This window comes from Dipodomys spectabilis, unplaced genomic scaffold, assembly GCF_019054845.1.
Source record: "Dipodomys spectabilis isolate Male_0828 unplaced genomic scaffold, ASM1905484v1 ptg000017l, whole genome shotgun sequence".
Lineage (NCBI taxonomy): Eukaryota > Metazoa > Chordata > Mammalia > Rodentia > Heteromyidae > Dipodomys > Dipodomys spectabilis.
This window is the reverse complement of record NW_024870694.1, coordinates 21,148,488-21,167,692: the sequence shown is the minus strand read 5'-3', so window position 1 is coordinate 21,167,692 and position 19,205 is coordinate 21,148,488. Positions and strand designations below refer to the sequence as shown.

The window sequence follows — 19,205 nt, the reverse complement described above, 5'->3', positions numbered from 1 at the left end:
GCCTTTTTTTTCTTTTTTTCTGAGCTGGCTTCAAACCAGCCTCCTGAGAGTCTGGGAAGGTAGCTCAATGGTAGAGTTCTTGCCTTGCATGCATAAGGCCCTGGGTTTGATTCCTCAGCACCACACAAGCAGAAAAAGCCAGAAGTGGCATGACTCAAGCAGTAGAGTGCTAGCCTTGAGCTGAAGAGCTGAGGGATAGAGCCCAGGCCCACAGTTCAGGCCCCATGAGTAACAAAAAAAAAAAAAAAAAAAAAGAAAACGAAGAAGCCTCCTGAGTAGCAAGTGTTACAGGTGTAAGACACTGGCATCTCACTGCTTTAGTTATTTTTTAAATAGAATTTCATTATGGGGGGTGGGGGCAGGGCTAGCCTCGGCCTCAATCTTTCTATGTATGCTTCTTCTTGAACAGCTGGAATGACAGATAGATATATACCACTATACCCAGCTGTTGGTTGAGATGAGGGTCTTGGTAACTGTTTGCCCAGGCTGACTTTGAACCATGATCCTCCTGATCTCTGCCTCCTGAAAGGCCCCAAACCTTCAATGGCTTTCTTGGTTTCTCACATGTGGCAAGCTTATTTCTGCTTTGAGCTTTTGAACTTGGCTGTACTCTGCTTGAATGCCCTTTCCCTAGATCTAATATGGTTGCTTCTACATTATGGGATCAAGAGGAAAGATTTTTTTGGTCACCTAGAATTTTCTTTCTCTTGCCTCACCATTTTTTTGGGGGGGTGGGGGGGTGATAGAGGATGGGTCGTGGGGCCTGAACTCTGGTCCTGGGCACTGGCTCTCAGCTCTAGAGCTCAAGGCTAGAGTTCTACCACTTGAGCCACAGCATCACTTCCAGTTTTTTCTGCTTATGTGTGCTGAGGAATAGAACCCATGGCCTCATGCTTGCAAGACAAGCACTCTGCCACTGAGCCACCTTCCCAGCCCATGGCTCATCATTTTATGTTGAGAGCATTTATCAATCAGAAGTTATACAAGCCTGTGCTGTAAGACATTCTTCTTCTTTTGTTTTTTTGGTGGTCGTGGGGCTTGAACTCTGGACTTGGGCGTCCCTGCACTCTTCAGCTCAAGGCCAGCGCTCTACCACTTGAGCCACAGCGCCACTTCCGGTTTTCCAGTGGTTTATGGGAGATAAGAGTCTCATGCACTTTTGTGGCCGGGCTGGCTTTGAACCGCGATCCTCAGATCTCAGCCTCCTAAGTAGCTAGGCGTAGTGAGCGGGAGCCACCGGCACCAGGCTTATAAAACATTCTTAAGGGCAACCTTCCTTGGCTTGCTAGTGCTATTTCCTGTCCTATGATTTTGCATGAAGTAGGTACTCAGAGTTTATTGATTAAAAGCCAAGGGGTGAGATCTGTTAGGAACTGAGTCTTCCGGCTTGAGATACTGTCTCGATCATGACTACATATGCTCATTCTTCACACACTCCATTCATTTTGTTTGAGACAATCTATGTATCCCAGACTAGCTTCACACTCGTGCTCCCCCACCCCGCGGCTCCTGCTCCCGTGAGCTTTCACACGCAGCCCTAGGTCCACTTATTGTACCATTACTTTGCAGCTAGGGGACGAAATTATTAAAAAAAAAAAAAAAAAGTATTTCAGAACTTAATGTCTTCCCTCCAAGAGCTCAGTTCTGTAACCTCAGTGACAGGAGTTGCGCTTCCCAACAGAACCCAAAGGGTCACGTCGATGCTGCCTTCCTCCAGTGGTCCATGATCAGGTCTAGAGATCCATCTCCTCGTCCAGGCCATCTCTAGGGACCAAGGCAGCCCCCTCCCCCATGTCTCCCCCACCCGCCCCGTCTCCATCCCACCCCTCCCTGGCTGCTCTCTTGGGTCCAGGGTCAGGGCCTTGAAGGGCCGGGAAACCAGGCCATCTGGGGAGATCTGCTCTTCCATCTCTGGGGCCCCGGAACGGCTGCGGCTTCTAAGAGCGCGCCGCCACCCCCGCGGGCCGGCCCAGCCGAGAGGCCCGGCCATCTGCCGGGAGGCCAGAGCGGCTCCGCGCCGGGGGCGGGGCCGGGGCGGGGCGGCGTCGGGCCGGGGGCGGGGCGGCGCCGGGGTCGGGGGTGGGGAGCAGGCCCGGCGGCATCCCAGCGCCGGGAGCGCCGCGGCCACCGGAAGAGTCGCGGTCGCCAGCCTAGCCGAGGGAGAGGGGAGCGGAAGCGGCGGCGGCAGGCGGCGCTGGGACCCGGGAGCGGCCGGAGAACAAGGGAGCTGGCGCCGCGGCCGGCCGCTGAGCGGGACTGAGCTGCTGGGCCGCACCGAGCGCCGGCGCCGCCGCCGCCACCCGAGAGGCCCGGCCGGGCCGGCAGAGCAGGCCGCGCGCGGGCCGCTGGGCCGGAGGCCGGAGCCATGGGGGAGACCAAGATCATCTACCACCTGGACGGGCAGGAGACGCCGTACCTGGTGAAGCTGCCCCTGCCCGCCGAGCGCGTCACCTTGGCCGACTTTAAGGGCGTCCTGCAGCGACCCAGCTATAAGTTCTTCTTCAAGTCTATGGACGACGATTTCGGGTGAGGATGGCCCCCGCCCCGCCCCGCCTCCGGGGAGCCCGACCCCTCCTCTTCGAGGGGCGACGCGACCAGCTTGGACTTCCTCGCGTCTGGCCTTTGCCCTGCTTGCTGCTGGGCGGGGGGCGGGGGGGGGCTATTCGGCCCATTTGGGCCTCCGTTGGCTTTCGGTAGAGCTGGAGTCCCAGCCCCTCTGGAGACTCGGGGGGTGGGGGGTGGGGTCTTGTCTCCTCTAGTATGGGGACGTCTGGCTTCTCCAGAGCAATCGGAGTGCCTGCCAGTCAAGCCCCCTGTACCTCCCCGAGAGACTAGTGGCCCACAAAGACACTCGTCCTACCAATTCCAATGCCAGCGTCCCCAGCCCCTAGCATAGATCCTGGGGTGTTTGGCACCCGGCCTCCCTTCTCCAGCTATTCAGCTCGGCAACACAGAGCCATATTTGGAGTATCCCTCATCTAAGGCTATGCTGTGGGACTTTGAACTCGGGGCGGGGGGTGGGGGGGAGAGTGTGGGAGGGGGTGTTCCACGCCAGGCTGTGCAGTCCTGATGTTTGTTGCGCTGTTTCCACTCTTCCCTGTGGGCCAAGTGGGACGTTGTCAAGGGAGCCAATTTTGCCTCACCCTGAGGAGGAGCCCTCACTAACCCAGGTGCTGATGTCCCCTCGGAATTGGGGGTCGTTTTCCTACGGACGTTGGTGAGAAGCTGACGTTGGGAAAGGCCTCAGAACCTAAGGGGAGGGCTGAGAAGAGTCTCTTGGTATTCATCCACCCCTCTCTAGCAAGTCTCCTATAACCCAGCTGAAGGGCCATGGACAGAGTTTGAAGGCTGAGACTGGCCCTTTAAGAGGGGTTGGAATGTTGGAGCCGGAAGGTTCTGTAGCAGCTGGCCTAGGAGGGAGCCTGATACACACACACACACACACACACACACACACACCACACACACACACACACACACACACACACACACACCCCAGGGGACTAGGAGGGAGCCTGATACACACACACACACACACACACACACACACACACACACCCCAGGGGACTTGGGGAGGAGGCCCCCACACTGCCCTACAGTATCTGGGCGCTGGGCCTGAAAGCCAAGGAAGGCCTCATTGGGCCCTCCAGGCCTAAAGGCCTTCTTCAGCCGTAGCTGCAGGCCTGTACTGCTTTTTTCAGCTAAAGCCCTTGAACTGAGTGAGGAGAGACCTTCTTCTCCCCAGTGTTCATCATTCTGGCTCCTGTCCCAAGACTTGGCCCTCCTAGCATTGTGGAGAGAGACAGAGGTTAAGTGCTTTTTATCCCATAGGCAGTACTGTTTTGTTGTTTCTACCCTGCAGTGAGGAGGACTCAGTATGGTAGTGATTGTCTGACTTCAGTCTGGAGGCAGATGTACTTGAGTAGAAGAGTCTGAAGAGGGATGAGTGCCTCAGCCTGGCTTGAGAAGAACAGGCTTGGAAGGGATGGATACTGCAAGATATGGAATGGGGAGAAAGCAGCCCAGCATTCAGTGTGCTGGGGCCAGATGTCTTGAAGACTAGAATAGGCTATGTCTCCATTCCCTCCCCCAGCCCCTACCTCCCAAGAGTGGCTGCCACCCACTCTCCCAAGGCTGCTGTGGAGTCAGGCCTAACTACCGTTGTAAGAGGGCCCGTTATATCTGCTCACTGTTGACCTAATTTTTTTTCTTAACCCTGATAATAGATTTCTACTGCCAGTCTACTCATTTTTTTTTCCCACCTTAGCTTGACTGAACTAATGAAATCAGCTATGTGTCTGATCTTCTGTTTCTTCCTAAAATACATCACAAATATTAAACTAAGCAACATTTATCATGTGCCACTTAAAGCCATCTTGCATATGACAATGGTAATTGAAGCACCTTTTGTAAAATATTATTTTTGGTTGAGTGTTTTTATCCCCAGAAGGACAGATAAAGAGACTTGGTAGACCTAACTTATCACAGAGGAGTAGATACATAGTGTATTTCACTTGTTTTACAACCCTCTTTTATGATGATTACACTCTTCCAGTGATCTAGATCTTTTGCACACCTTGACTCACCAAATCCTCCTAATCACTCTGGGAAATATATGATAATATCTCACTTTGCAGATGAGGCATCTAGAAAGCAGAAATCTTAAGTAACTTACTAGTAGTCACATAGCTAGTAAGTCAACATCATGAGTATGGTTCCAAAATCTAAAGCCTTAATCACATAGTTGTAGATTATGTGTATGTGTGTGTGTGTGTGTGTGAGAGAGAGAGAGAGAGTCAGAGACAGAGAGAGACAGGGAGAGAGAGATTTGTATAGGGAGGAGTATATGTACATCACCATTTTTCCAGATGCTCATGTACAGGAAGATAGTAAACCTTGGTAAACTAATAGGGCTGCCACTGGCAGAGCCCCGGCCAGGGACCCCTGCTGACTGGAAGGAAAGAGTATCAGAGAAGAAAGGCTGCTGGCCTACCAGTCTTTCCACTCCAGGCTCGCCTTCTGAGGATTTTCCAACTCCCATCCCATAAGCTTGGGATAGGCTCAGCCCCACATTTTCAGAAAGACCATTGGTGGAACAAGATAGTGGCTGCTACACTAGGTTTAAGATGTATGATGAACACCATGGCAAGTTAGGTCACTGTGTTGCTCCTTCACGGCACGCATTGTCCTACCTCTGGGCCATCTGCCTGAGTGTTCAATATTACTTCCTGCAGGTCCAAATTCTCCCATCCTTAGGGTCAAGCTTTTCCATGACAGCCTTCCTCATAGGCACTTTATTCTCTATCTTGATCATTCTTAGTCAGGCCCTAGTGTCTAAGTAACAGCCACTGAACACATCTGCTGCTCTAATCTTGCCACTTGTAATATACCTCCATGGACTATTAGGCTCTCTGAGTACAAGGCAATCTCCAGGCTGGACATGTCATGAAAACTCCATGCCATGGTAGGATCTAAAACTCCCAGGATTCTCTGCAGAAGCTTTTTAACTGAATGAATGATGATTAATCAGCAGAAGATATGTTTGATTCCTGCTTTTAGAAACTTACTAGTTTCTAACTTCCTGGTTAGTATGTGGATCCCACTGGAAGCTGATACTAACTAGTGTGTGTTATATGTCTAGACCATGTTAGACATTTAAGAATCCCATTTAGTGCTCTCTTCGGCAGCACATATACTAAAATTGGAACAATACAGAGATGATTAGCATGGCCCCCATGCAAGGGGCAAATTCGTGAGGCATTCCATATATATATATATATTTTTTTTTTTTTTGCCAGTCATGGGGCCTGAACTCTGGGCCTGGGCGCTGTCCCTCAGCTCTTCAGTTCAAGGCTAGTGCTCTACCACTGGAGCCACAGCGCCACTAACAGCTTTTTCTGTTTATGTGGTGCTAAGGAATCGAACCCAGGGCCTCATGCATGCAAGGCAAGCACTCTACCACTGAGCCACCTTCCCAGCCCGTCCATATTTTTATAAAGCTATGTTGGAATATTGTAATTAGCCCTCAGGAAAACTACAAAAAAAAAAAAAACTAGAATCCCATTTACCATGATGAGACAAAGACTTAGAAAAGCTAAGATTTTTCTCTAGGATAGGAGAGCTAATACGTGGAAGAATTAGAATTTGAAGTTTTGTTTGTCTGACTCCACTTGGAATAAGAGAAAGAGTGAATGCTATGGAACCCTAAGCCATTGAACTCTACAATAGAAGGGTATAGCCTGCCTGAGGTCCCCCAAGGCTGCTGAAGATCAGCTGATCATTGTGAGTTGGCAGAGCCTTGGTGACCTGTCAGTGATCCCCAGAAAGAGAGGAAACATCTGTAGTGTGAGGCAGTGTGGTGAGGCCTGCTAAGGAGATGGAGGGCGGAGGTTACTGAGCAGCAGTTTCTTACCACGGCGAGACTCTCAAAGCAGGACATAGAGCCCACTGCCATGTGTCCCCTTTTCTTAGAGCCCAGACTCCCAGACAGGTGTGACCTTGGGATACTAGACCAGCTGGTAGGTCTGAGTCACCTCTTGTCCTTCTTTCTACCCTTGCCCTGCAGTGATCTACCATTACGAGCCTGAGAAGATGAGTTAGGCTGTTTTCTTAGGATCACTGTGGGATTGGAAATGGTGGGAAGCCAGAGCTGGATGGGAGGGAAGAGGTCTGGCTTGGCCTGAGAACTTGGCTGTGAGTCCAAGAATGTGAGCATCACAAGGAGCCAAACACATTCCCACCTCAGTAGAAGCTGCTGGAAGAATGAGGGAGCACTAGGCTTCCCAGCCTTCTCCTACTGCCTTCCCTCTGTTCTGAACTCTATGCATGGGTCAACCTCTTACCCAACTTTGTACCCCTGGGGTGTTTGACAAGTCTGACAATCCTCAAACTTTTCCATTCTTTTCCCTGGGCCCAAACACTAGTCAGTATCTGACTTCTTAACTCACTAATTCCCCTGACCAAACTGCATACCATGACCACAGTCCCACAGCCTGCGTGCCCTAAATCACTGTGCTGTTATACCACCACCACCCACCACCCACCCTCTTCACAGACCCACGTTACCTCTGCCTCGTACAGGAAAGAATGTGACATACAGTGGAGACAATATGAGAGTCAGATGAGCCTGGGGTAAATTCTAGCTCTGACATCTACTAGCTTTATGACCTTGGACAAGTTACTGCTGTCAGTTTCCTTATTCATGAAATAAGGATCATCTTGTTTACCTAGTAAGGCTGCTGAGAAGATACATTCTAACTATAAAGGACTTAAGATGGTATAATAGGTAAGAATACAAACTGACCAGTATTCAAATGCCAACTCTACTCACTAATAGTATGAGTTTGGTTGAATTATTGAATCTTTTGAACCTAGTTTTCCCGGCCCGTAATGGACGCTCAATAAATGAAAGCAACATTCACTGGTGTGTGTGTGTGTGTGTGTGTGTGTGTGTGTGTGTGTGTGTGTGTGTGTGTGTGTGTGTGTGTGTGTGTGTGTGTGTGTGTGTGTGTGTGTGTGTGTGTGTGTGTGTGTGTGTGTGTGTGTGTGTGTGTGTGTGTGTGTGTGTGTGTGTGTGTGTGTGTGTGTGTGTGTGTGTGTGTGGGACTCGGGGCCTGGGTGCTGTCCCTGCATTTTTTTGCTCAATGCTAATTCTCTACCTTGAGGCAACAGCACCATTTCTGGCTTTTTGGTGGCTAATTGGAGGTAAGAGTCTCATGCATTTTTTTTTTTTGCCTAGGCTGGCTCTCAACCTTGAGATCTCAGCCTCCTGAGTAGCTAGGGTTACAGGTGTGAGCCAACAGCACCTAGCACAGGCTGATTGTGAACCTTGATTCTCAGATCTCAGACTCCTGAACAGCTAGGTATGAGCCACTAGTGCTCAGCTCATTACCATAATATAGCGGATGTTTAATAAATGCCTTTCTTGCCAATTTCCGTAAATTCCTTGTTCATCTCTTCCAGAACAGTGTTAGGAATCTAGTTACAAACTGAAGGTCAGAAACAATTGTTTGCCTTTTGTCAGTTTGGAAATCAGAGGGAAAGAGCAAGTTCAACCCCGGAAAGTCATTGGGGCTGGATAAAGCACTCAGGAGGTTCTGGGGAGTGATATGGGAAATGGTAATATATTGGTTGTAATTTATAATCACTTGATAACTGAGAGGATGCGACAGAAGGCTCCTGGCCCACACAGGGTCAGTCAGTAGCTGACTTCTGACTCTTTTTTTATTTTGTATTTTATTTTATTTATTATTATTGTTTATTTTTTGTCAGTCATGGGCCCTGAACCCGGGGCCTGGGTACTGTCCCTGAGATATTTTTGCTCCAGGCTAGCACTCTACTACTTTGAGCAACAACTCCACTTCTGGTTTTCTGGTGATTAATTGGAAATGAGTCTCATGGAGTTTCCTGCAGGCACTGGCTTCAAGCCATGATCCTTGGATCTCAGCTTCTTGAGTAACTAGGATTGCAGGCATGAGCCACCAGTGCCCAGCCTGCATTGGTGGCTTTCTTGATGGTTCCAGTGAGCTTTTCCTGGGTTACCTCCTTCTTTGCTCCCCTTTCAGCAGTTTTGTGCTAGCTCCTAGTTTAGGGTGAAGGACAACTGGGATTATGAGGCCCCTCCATTTCACATCAGAAAGTTCTTGATGCTCCCTTTTCCTTGCAGAGTGGTGAAGGAGGAAATCTCAGATGACAATGCTAAGCTACCCTGCTTCAATGGCCGGGTGGTGTCTTGGGTAAGGAGCCCTCACCCTCCATCCACCTGTATCCTTATGCTGGCTAGAGGGAGGAAGGCATTGGTGAGATTGGTGCTGGTAATCTCCAACATGCTTCATTGTCTGATTCTTCCTTCAGTGTTCTAATGGATTGCTAAGTCAGTTATCATTTCTGTTTCTCACCTCAGATTCTTCAGCCTTTAATGAAAAATGGGAGAGTGGTGGGATGGGGGAAAGGAGGAGACAGAAACACATGGTAGAGATAAAAATGTCTCATACCCGAGGAGACATCTGCTGTTACCTGGTGAACTCTGCCTGATACCATGGACTTTGGTCTCTGCCCCCATTCCACCTCACCCAACCATGCCTGCCACCCCCTACCCTCAATCTGGGCAGCTGCCCTCACATAGCCCTTGCTTCTCCCTGCTTCAGTCTCCTGGCTTTGTGTCCTACTACAAGCCATGAAGCCCATTGTCTTTGGTGTTTCCATGATTGAAGTACCCACTCATTTCTCCCCATCAGCTGGTGTCAGCTGAGGGCTCCCACCCAGATCCAGCCCCTTTCTGTGCTGACAACCCATCAGAGCTGCCACCACCAATGGAGCGCACAGGAGGCATTGGGGACTCTCGGCCCCCATCCTTTCAGTAAGTGTGACCCCATAGTGGGAAGGGCCTAAGAGGGAGGGCTGTGTCAGCTCAGCCCTGGGCTGGGGGAGGGAGCCCCCAGCCTGTCCCCTGCTACCAAGTCTTCTCTTCCCTGCAGCCCTCATGCTGGTGGGGGCAGCCAGGAGAACCTGGACAATGACACAGAGACGGACTCCTTGGTGTCTGCCCAGCGAGAGCGGCCACGCAGGAGGGATGGCCCAGAACACGGTGTGACTCTCCACCCCTACCCCTTCCCACAGCTTCCAGTCAGCTCCCCACCTTTTTGCCCTACTTCCTAAGTTCTGGCTTGGCCTGTCTCTCTCTCCTCCCTTCTCCCCAGCACTGGGCCCTGTGTGAACCCAGCTGCCTCCCTCCCCTACAGCAACCAGGCTAAATGGAACTGCCAAGGGAGAGCGGCGGCGAGAGCCAGGCGGCTATGATAGCTCATCCACCCTTATGAGCAGTGAGCTAGAGACCACCAGCTTCTTCGACTCAGATGAAGATGATTCCACCAGCAGGTGGGTATGGAGTCAGGAAACCCTCAGGAGCCCTGAATTCTGAGGATATTGCACCTCTGGGAGGGCTGTGGGCGTTGTGCTGTGGATCTGGGCTCTGCTGTGCCTCTCATGGAGTAGGGTTGGGCCAGCCTGGTGGGAAACGACTGTGGGCCCCACAGGTTCAGCAGCTCCACAGAGCAGAGCAGTGCCTCTCGCCTGATGAGAAGACACAAGCGGCGGCGGCGGAAGCAGAAGGTCTCACGGATTGAGCGGGTATGGGGCCTTGGATGCTTGTTTAGGGTGGGTGGGGACTGGGCCACGGCTTGCTCTTCCTCAGAGCTCTTCCACATTTGTTTCAGTGTTTAGAACCTTAGTGGGTGAGGGAGGTGTTCTGAGGAGGAACCAGGTGGGAGCAGTGAGCTCCCACCACCTCTACCTGCACTGCTCAGGACCTATGTCTCTTCCAGTCCTCATCCTTCAGCAGCATCACAGATTCTACCATGTCTCTCAACATCATCACCGTTACTCTCAATATGGGTGAGTCTGAATGGAAAAAGACACTCATGAGCACCTCCTGTATGATCCTGGACGGGCATGAGAGGTTCAGAGAAGCACAGATATGTTCTCTGGGGCCTGGGATGTAGCTAAATTGTAGAGCACAGGGGTCCTGGGTTTCATCCCCAGAACTGTGGGGAATGGGAAAGGGAAAAAGTATGCTGCCTAGCCTCAAAGAGCTCTTTTACAAATATTGACTGCTATAGAAATTGATCATTTCAGTATCTCATGGTCAGGGCTATAACAGATGAGCAGAGAGAACTGTAGAAGCAGAAAATGGCACCTCAGAGGACTTCTTAGAGGAACTGATTCCTGAGTATCTTGCCCTTTCTCATATTTAGCTGTTGGATCCTTGCTCTCTGATTTGTGCCCTAGGAACTCTTTAGCCAATAGCTGCATATAAAAAGAGCCCACTTGGAAAACTGAAATCTGAACTTGAATCCTGACTGCCATTTACTCACTGGCTTAGAAAAGTCACTTAAATTCACTAACCTTCAGTCGTCTATTCTGTAAAATGAGACTTAAGAGTCTCCACCTCACAGCCAGAAGGGATTAAGTAAAAGCATGTTTAAATACACTATACACATGGTAAAGGTTCAGTAAATATCAATCCTTATCTCTTTCCACCTTTGCTAATAAGGGGCTGGGAATTTGGGTAGGAACCTTGCCCCTCTCAAGGTGTTGAATTACTTCCTGTAGAAAAGTACAACTTCTTGGGCATCTCCATTGTGGGCCAAAGCAACGAGCGTGGTGACGGAGGCATCTACATTGGTTCCATCATGAAGGGTGGGGCTGTGGCTGCTGATGGACGCATCGAACCAGGAGATATGCTGTTACAGGTATCATTGCCTGGCCTGAGCAGTGGTATGGCTAGGCAGTGGGGAGGCATCCTTGCCCTCTGGAGGAAGACCTCCTGACCCCCACACCTAGCTCCCCTATTTCTCCATAGGACAGCCTATTATCCCTCTCCTGTCCTCTTTCCCAGGTAAATGAGATCAACTTTGAGAACATGAGTAATGACGATGCCGTCCGGGTACTGCGTGAGATTGTGCACAAACCAGGGTATGGATGGAATGAGACACTGGGGAAATGGGACAGGCACTTCTGTCTTTCAGGCCAAGGACTTGATCTGACCTTTGTACATCCTGTGCTCACTTGTTTTCAGGCCCATCACTCTGACTGTAGCTAAATGCTGGGATCCAAGTCCACGTGGTTGCTTCACATTGCCCAGGAGTAAGTAGATATGAGGCTCCTTCTGAAAGCAATGCTTGGTACATGAGAGCCCTGACTTTCCTTTCTTCTGTGTTGCCCTTTACCCCCACACTCTCCTCTTAGGCACCATAGTGGGCAGGGTGAGTATCTACATCTCCTCATCCTCCCTGTAGGTGAGCCCATCCGACCCATCGACCCTGCGGCCTGGGTCTCTCATACTGCAGCCATGACCGGTACCTTCCCTGCCTACGGCATGAGCCCCTCCCTGAGCACCATCACCTCGACCAGCTCCTCCATCACCAGCTCCATCCCTGACACAGAGCGTGAGTGTCTAAGCCTGTCCCCTGGGCCGAGCAGACAGAGCCAAGTGGGAGGGACTGACAAGGGCTCACTGGAGCATCAGGAAGGGCTGGAGAGGGGACTCTATTCATTCCAGCTCCCTCACACTGCAGCTTTCCCCAGTAGGCACTCTGATCCTCACTAAACATTGCCTGCTTCTGAACTTATATACAGAGTACCCAAGAGCCTGTTTCTTTTTCTTTTCTTTTTTTTTTTTTTTTTTTGTTGGTCATGGGGCTTGAACTCTGGGCTTGGGCGCTGTCCTTGTGCTCTTCAGCTCAAGGTGAGCGCTCTACTGCTTGAGCCACAGCACCACTTCCAGTTTTCTAGCGGTTTATTGGAGATAAGAGTCTCACGAAATTTCCTGCCCGGGCTGGCTTTGAACCTCAATCCTCAGATCTCAGCCTCCTGAGTAGCTAGGATTACAGGCATGAGCCACTGGCGCCTGGCTAAGAGCCTGTTTCTTTTTTTTTTTTTTTTTGGTTGGTAGTGGGGCGTGAACTCTGGGCCTGGGCGCTGTCCCTCAGCTCTTCAGCTCAAGGCGAGCGCTACCACTTGAGCTACAGCGCCACTTCCGGTTTTCTGGTGGTTTATTGGAGATAGGAGTCTCACGGTCTCTCCTGCCCGGGCTGGCTTTGAACCGCGATCCTCAGATCTCAGCCTCCTGAGTAGCTAGGATTACAGGCGTGAGCCACCAGCGCCCAGCTAAGAGCCTGTTTCTTATACTGTCAATATATACATTACCAGGTTCCCATGAGCTTAATAAGAGTCTGTAAGTGGGACATCATCAGTATGTAACATGAAATAAGTTCTGCCATTTTTATTATCATAACATGCACATCTACACTATGCTAAGCACATGCATTTTCCTCATATATCCTTGTAAGGTAGATATTAAAAGAGCAATTTTTACAGAAGGGAAAACTTGAGTGTTTCAGAAGTTAGTAATTTGTCCAGCATTGGTCCTATAATTATTGAATGATAATAGTGGGATGCATCTAACGCTAAACCTCTTTCTGCCTCATGTTTTGCCTTCATTCTCCAGGCCTAGATGACTTTCACCTGTCCATCCACAGTGACATGGCTGCCATCGTTAAAGCCATGGCCTCCCCTGAATCAGGGTTGGAGGTTCGAGACCGCATGTGGCTCAAGATTACCATTCCCAATGCTTTCATTGGTGAGAGGGCCCCATTGTAGGATGAAGGACGGGTGGGAAGCGATGGGGCAGAGACAGGGTAAAGGGATCCAAGAACTCCCTTGGGCTACTCCTTTGAGTTGGAACTTGCCCCAGTCTCATAGCTTCTATGAGGCCGGGTGAACCCAGGTGGGCCTCTCAGTCAACTAGCAGCCTTATCCCCAGGCTCAGATGTGGTGGACTGGCTGTACCACAACGTGGAAGGCTTCACTGACCGGCGGGAAGCCCGCAAGTATGCCAGCAACCTGCTGAAAGCTGGGTTCATCCGCCACACTGTCAACAAGATCACCTTCTCTGAGCAGTGCTACTACATCTTCGGCGACCTCTGTGGCAGTATGTGCCTCTCTTCCCTTCTTGCCCTATCTCCTGCCCTGTCTCTTGGCTGGGATGGGGAGGTGTCCATGGTGTGACAGCAGATTCCAGGGAGCCTGGATGGGATCCACCAGTGCTGGGGACCTGACTTAAAGCCTTATTAAGGTCCTTTAGTGGAAACAACCCAATCTGGCATTTTCACCAGCTCTGCAGCTTCCTGTTGGGCCTGGCATCTCCTTTGTGCCTGGCATAGTATTAGTACTTTCTAAAGAATCATCTTAAAATCTCACATACTCCCAAGGGATTCATTCTTTTTTTTTTTTTTTTTTTTTGGTCAGTCGTGGGGCTTGAACTCTGGGCCTGGGCACTGTCCCTGCGCTCTTCAGCTCAAGGCAAGCACTCTACTGCTTGCGCTACAATGCCACTTCTGGTTTTCTAGTGGTTTATTGCAGATAAGAGTCTCACAGACTTTCCTGCCTGGGCTGACTTTGAATGGTGATCCTCAGATCTCAGCCTCCTGAGTAGCTAGGATTACAGGCATGAGTCATCGGTGCTGGGCTTCCTATCCATTTTCTGAAATGAGGAAACTGAGGTTTATCAGTGTGTAATAGTTACTCTACATCTCTACTAGAAGCAGAGGAGTTAGGCCTTGGATCCAGGTCTTCTGGCTTTAGCAGTCTTGCTCTTCCCACTGTCTAGTCTGGTGGGTGCCACAGTAACAACAGAAGAACTTGCCTCTGGTCCATGAGCCAAGCATCTTCCACCAGGGCAGGATGTTGAAGTTGGCAAGACACTTCCAAGTCTTCCTCAGATCCGTGAGGATAGGCTCTTCCATGATGGCCAGGTTGCAGAGGACTCTTCAAGATGCACCAAGGAATTTAGACTTGATACTGAAAGAGTACAAAGCAAGTGAAGGCAATTAAGCAGGAGACTGCAGAAGACAGCCCTTCTCCTTCTTAGCCTGGGATGGGACTCCTCCGAATAGAGCAACACAACATAACAAAACAAAAAGAACAGTACGGCTTATGGCTGGGAGCAGAAGTCTACTCCCAGCATCGAACTCTGCCCAAAGGGGCTCTCTCTCTGGATAATGGTGCTTTCTAGCATTCAAAGCCCAATTCTTAATTTGCTTTAGATTAGGTTGTAGGATCTAGAATGGTTGATCCTGCAGAGCACAGTTCCTGGTGAAGGGTGGAGTCCCTGGCCCCTAGCATGGAGTAGTGATAAACACATAGGATTTTTGAGTTTGACAGTTCCAAATTTAAGTCTCATCTGGAGAGATAAAGAAAGAATAAGCAACTCTTAGCTTCGGTTGTGCCTCTAGTTTAGGCTGCCTTCAAGATGCTCATTTCCATTCTTTGGATTCACTTTCCTTACTTGGAAAAGTGAGGAACACTTTCCTCATGACTCTAGGATTGTGTTTCATGAAGTGGAGACATGCACTACCTAGAGGTTGTCTAGATTAGTCTTCCATATTCCCTGACCTCACACTCTGAGAAAACAGAAGAGAAAAGGGCAGAATAAGAGTTGTTTTTTTTTTTTTTCTCAGTAGGAAATCCATGGCTCACTCCTGTAATCCCAGCTACTTGGGAGGCTAAGATCAGGATTACAGGTTGAACTAGCACAAGCAGAAAAGTTTCTGAAATCCCTTCTCAGTTGATAGTTGGGCACTGTGGGTCACAGACCTGCCATGTGGGAATCCTATTGGGAAGATGGAGAAAAATCCTCCCAGGACAGAAAAGTCCAATCCCATCTCAAGGGAAGAAGCTGGCCATGGTGGCTTACACCTGTCATTCAGGCTGAATGGATACCTAAAATAGGCATGGGTGGGAAGCAAGACCCTATCAAAAATAACCAGTATGAAAAAGTGCTGGAGGCCCTTGAGATCAAACCCTCAAACCTGCCCCCTAAAATCATTTTGCTTGCCGGGCTCCCGTTGCTCACACCTGTAATCCTAGCTACTCAGGAGGCTGAGATTTGAGGATGGTGGTTCAAAGCCAGCCCAGGCAGGAAAGTCCATGAGACTCTTATCTCCCATAAACCACTCAGAAAGCCGGAAGTGGTGCTGTGGCTCAGCAAGTGGTGCTGTGGCTCAGCGCCCAAGCCTAGAGTTCAAGCCCCACAACACACACACACACAGCGCCCAGGCCTAGAGTTCAAGCCCCACAACACACACAGCGCGCAGCCTGAGGAATAAGCAGAAGGTGCCTCAGACTGGATGGGGGGGGCGGGGGGGGGGGGGGGGGGAGGGGAGGGGAGGGGGGGAGGGGTTGGCTGAGGACCTGAAAGGATGGTGCTTGGGCTTGCTGAGGAAGGTCTCCCAGGGGCCTTCCGTGGAGGTGGCCATGCTGGTCTGCAAAAGGGTTGAGGTCTCCAGCCTCCTATTCAGACCAGAGCCCCTACTACCCCGGTTGCCTACCCTGTCCTGCTCTCAGGCTATAGATCTAGCTCTCCTGATCACAGAACCGACAACTCGCTCTGCCTTCTCTCCACAGACATGGCCAACCTGTCCCTCCACGACCACGATGGCTCCAGCGGCGCCTCTGACCAGGACACACTGGCCCCTCTGCCGCACCCGGGAGCCGCCCCGTGGCCTATGGCTTTCCCTTACCAGTACCCGCCGCCCCCTCACCCCTACAACCCGCACCCGGGCTTCCCGGAGCTGGGCTATAGCTACGGCGGGGGCAGCGCCAGCAGTCAGCACAGCGAAGGTAAGCCTAAGGCCGGCAAGGAGAGGAGGGCGCGGCAGGCAGAGCTCCGGCCCCGGCCCTGAGCCCCGGACCCCCTCCTGCCTGTCCCCTACAGGCAGCCGGAGCAGTGGCTCCAATCGAAGTGGCAGCGACCGGCGCAAAGAGAAGGACCCAAAGGCGGGGGACTCCAAGTCGGGGGGCAGCGGCAGCGAGTCGGACCACACCACACGCAGCAGCCTGCGGGGGCCGCGGGAGCGCGCGCCCAGCGAGCGCTCGGGGCCAGCGGCCAGCGAGCACAGCCACCGCAGCCACCACTCGCTGGCCGGCAGCCTGCGCAGCCACCACACGCACGCCAGCTACGGGCCTCCCGGAGTGCCCCCGCTCTACGGCCCCTCCATGCTGATGATGCCCCCGCCGCCCGCAGCCATGGGGCCCCCAGGAGCCCCGCCGGGCCGCGACCTGGCCTCTGTGCCCCCCGAACTGACCGCCAGCAGACAGTCCTTCCGCATGGCCATGGGAAACCCCAGTGAGTTCTTTGTGGATGTGATGTGAGCAGGGCCCTGCCCCCACCACATCCCACCCCTCCACCCCGCCGGCCTCCGCCCTCTTCCCATCCGTCCATCTTTTTTACTTTGGTACCGTAAAGGGAAATAAATGGAACTAAATCCAGGTGCGCTAACTGCTCGCTGGGCGCAGTGAGGGCGGGGTGCAACTACGGATCTGCTCTGCAGCCCCTAACCTGCCTGTAGCCCAGCCTGTTCCTTCTACCCACTAACTGCTGTGGGGGGCTCCCCAGACTTGCTGGTGCTTTCTCCCCTCTGCTCCACCTCGCACACTTTAGGAGCTCACCCAGTGGTATCCTTGGGGGCGTGTTCACTCCCGTAGCCAGACTTTGCCCGCACAATATCCCTTCAGCTGCATTGTCCCATATGAAGCCCACTCAAGCATGCGTGCAACTCTTTTTTTGTCCCACACTACTGACACCAAAAAAAAGTTACTTCATCTGCCCTTCCTAACCATCCCCTGCCTGCTGCCTCAATCCTGCACCCTAGAGCTATAGTCACCTCCAGTAGCCATCCATGCTAGCTCTATCCTGCCTGTGCTCCACCCTATCAGGAGCTCAGGGGGCCCCCTCAGGTGCCTGAACAGCCCATGACTTCTAGGGAGCATCTCTGCTCCACCCCTGCCCCTATGCCTGCCCTGTGTGCTGACTCCTTCAGAACCTAACCCTACTAACTAGCAGGCTCATCTCACCTCTGAGCCTGAAATATTTCTTTTCTTTCTCTTTTCTTCCCCCAATTTACCCTGGGCCTGGAGCAGCCAAGAATTTCGGGCTGTTTGACTTTCTGTGAGCCCTCAGCAAAAGGCGGCCCAGCCTCTGAGGAGACCAGGAACCCTGCTTCAGCAGCCCCTCAGGGCTTCCCAAGGATGTCCAGCCCCCACACCCACACTTCAGTGTCATTAGACTGCTGGGGAAGGCCCCACTCACCCACGCATGAGAGACCCTGTTCTTTCCCCAGAGAAATGTCTCTCTCATTGTCTTCCCCCAACATCTACCTTTTCTCTCTAACACACACACACACCCCTATGTACACAGAGGTGCCTATGCAAGTTCACATAAAGCCTCAGGGCTGGTCCCTGCCTAGAGGGCTGGACCCTCTCTCCAAGTCCTCTCCCTAGTTAGTGGGGCAGGTCCCCTGACTTCCCTCTTCATTTCCTCATAGTCCTCAAGCACATCTCCAACATCTTTCTATCTGGATAAAGCCCATAAGATGGGTCTTAGGCTGGGCTCAGCAAAAGACTCTCCAGGTGACTGACAGGCCATCTTACCTACCCCTCCCATCCTGCCCTGTTTCACTATGGCATCCTAGAATAAGGACAGTAACACACAGGCCAGTTGAAGTTGGGCAAGAGGACTTTTAGACAAAGTTCTAGTCACTTTCTACCATTTTCTCCACCTTAAACAAATTTTGACTTTTTCTTTAAGACTGCTAAAATTGTACTGACTCATCCAGGATGAGGTGTCAAGAATGAGATGGAGTTCACTGGAGGTATGGCAGCTCAAGTGGTAGGGTACCTGCTTAGCAAATGCAAAGGCCTGAGTTCAAACTTCAGTACTGCCCAAAAAAAAAAAAAAAAAAAATGAGATGAAGTCCTTAGCCCAGGTTTTGGGTAACACTAAGATAAGGGCATTTTAGCGTTCAGTAATTTAACAAATACCGCTAGGGATTTAAATGAACAAAGGGCTGTGTTGGAAATAGGACTCCGTTTTGCCTGCCTTCTAGAACCTCTGAGTTTGTGCCCCAACACAGGTCAAGATTAGCCACCACTACAGGGCTGTCTCCTGTATTTCTCTCTGACGCTGCCTTGTCTGCTCTTGAGAATTTTTCCTCTATGTTCATGCCTTCAGTGTTGGTGCTTCCATCATCCTATCTTTGGTCCACTTCTCTTTCTATATACCCCCAAAATGTGCCATCCATTCTGAGGTCAGTTGCTGCTGATATGCTGGTGATTCCCACATATGTAGCTCTAACCCCAACTTTTCCCAATCTTTACATCTGCATTTTTTTTTCACCCACTGGACATCTCCATGGACCTGTCCATATGGACTGAAATTATGTCCCAACCAAGCGTGTTCTTGAGACCCTTTCCTGGTGACCTTCATTACAACTTACATAGGCCCACCAGCTAGAAACATTTATGGACTTAAATTCCTTCTATATCTTATTAGACAGCATATCACATCCTTTCCACTCCAATCTTCCTGGAATTTAGCCTTTTATCCTTTGTCTCTAATTTACCAGAGCATGGAATTTGGAGTTAGGTTGGTCTGGGTTTGAATTCCAGCTCTACTACTTTTGATTGTGTGATAGGAGAGTTGTTTAATCTCTCTTGAGCCTCAGTCCTCTCATGTAAAATGATGATAATAATACCTACCTCACAGGGTTGTTGTGAGGATTTAAATTAGATATTGTACGAAAAGTGCCTAGCACAGTGCCTGGCACACAATGGAGTAGGTGCTCAATAAATGGTAGCTATTATTATTA

At 51.0% G+C, this 19,205-nt stretch overlaps 1 protein-coding gene, 1 long non-coding RNA gene and 1 pseudogene across 2 annotated transcripts in view; 2 read left to right on the top strand and 1 right to left on the bottom strand.

Annotated features, from left to right (window-relative positions):
• LOC122096780 overlaps positions 1-2,499 on the bottom strand; it is a 20,415-nt gene extending 17,916 nt beyond the window's left edge. The window contains exon 1 of the long non-coding RNA XR_006145391.1: positions 2,417-2,499. This is a non-coding gene — a long non-coding RNA (uncharacterized LOC122096780). The remainder of the gene's footprint in view (positions 1-2,416) is intronic.
• On the top strand, positions 2,124-19,205 carry Dvl3 (dishevelled segment polarity protein 3). The gene is made up of 15 exons (XM_042667331.1): positions 2,124-2,526; positions 8,666-8,735; positions 9,237-9,358; positions 9,477-9,586; positions 9,741-9,876; positions 10,035-10,128; positions 10,323-10,392; positions 11,110-11,249; positions 11,396-11,472; positions 11,576-11,643; positions 11,796-11,945; positions 13,007-13,138; positions 13,322-13,489; positions 15,964-16,179; positions 16,274-19,205. Exons 1-15 carry the CDS (start codon positions 2,366-2,368, stop codon positions 16,708-16,710), a joined length of 2,151 nt encoding a protein of 716 aa, XP_042523265.1. The 5' UTR covers positions 2,124-2,365; the 3' UTR covers positions 16,711-19,205.
• On the top strand, positions 5,672-5,772 carry LOC122099866 (annotated as a pseudogene).

What these genes read in the sequence shown, in the direction of transcription:
- Dvl3 (XM_042667331.1), top strand. Translation starts at nt 2,366, where the DNA reads ATGGGGGAGACCAAGATCATCTACCACCTGGACGGGCAGGAGACGCCG. An exon ending in TCTCGGCCCCCATCCTTTCA is followed by an intron (nt 9,359 to 9,476) that starts GTAAGTGTGACC and finishes TCTTCCCTGCAG; the next exon opens with CCCTCATGCTGGTGGGGGCA. An exon ending in GAAGATGATTCCACCAGCAG is followed by an intron (nt 9,877 to 10,034) that starts GTGGGTATGGAG and finishes TGGGCCCCACAG; the next exon opens with GTTCAGCAGCTCCACAGAGC.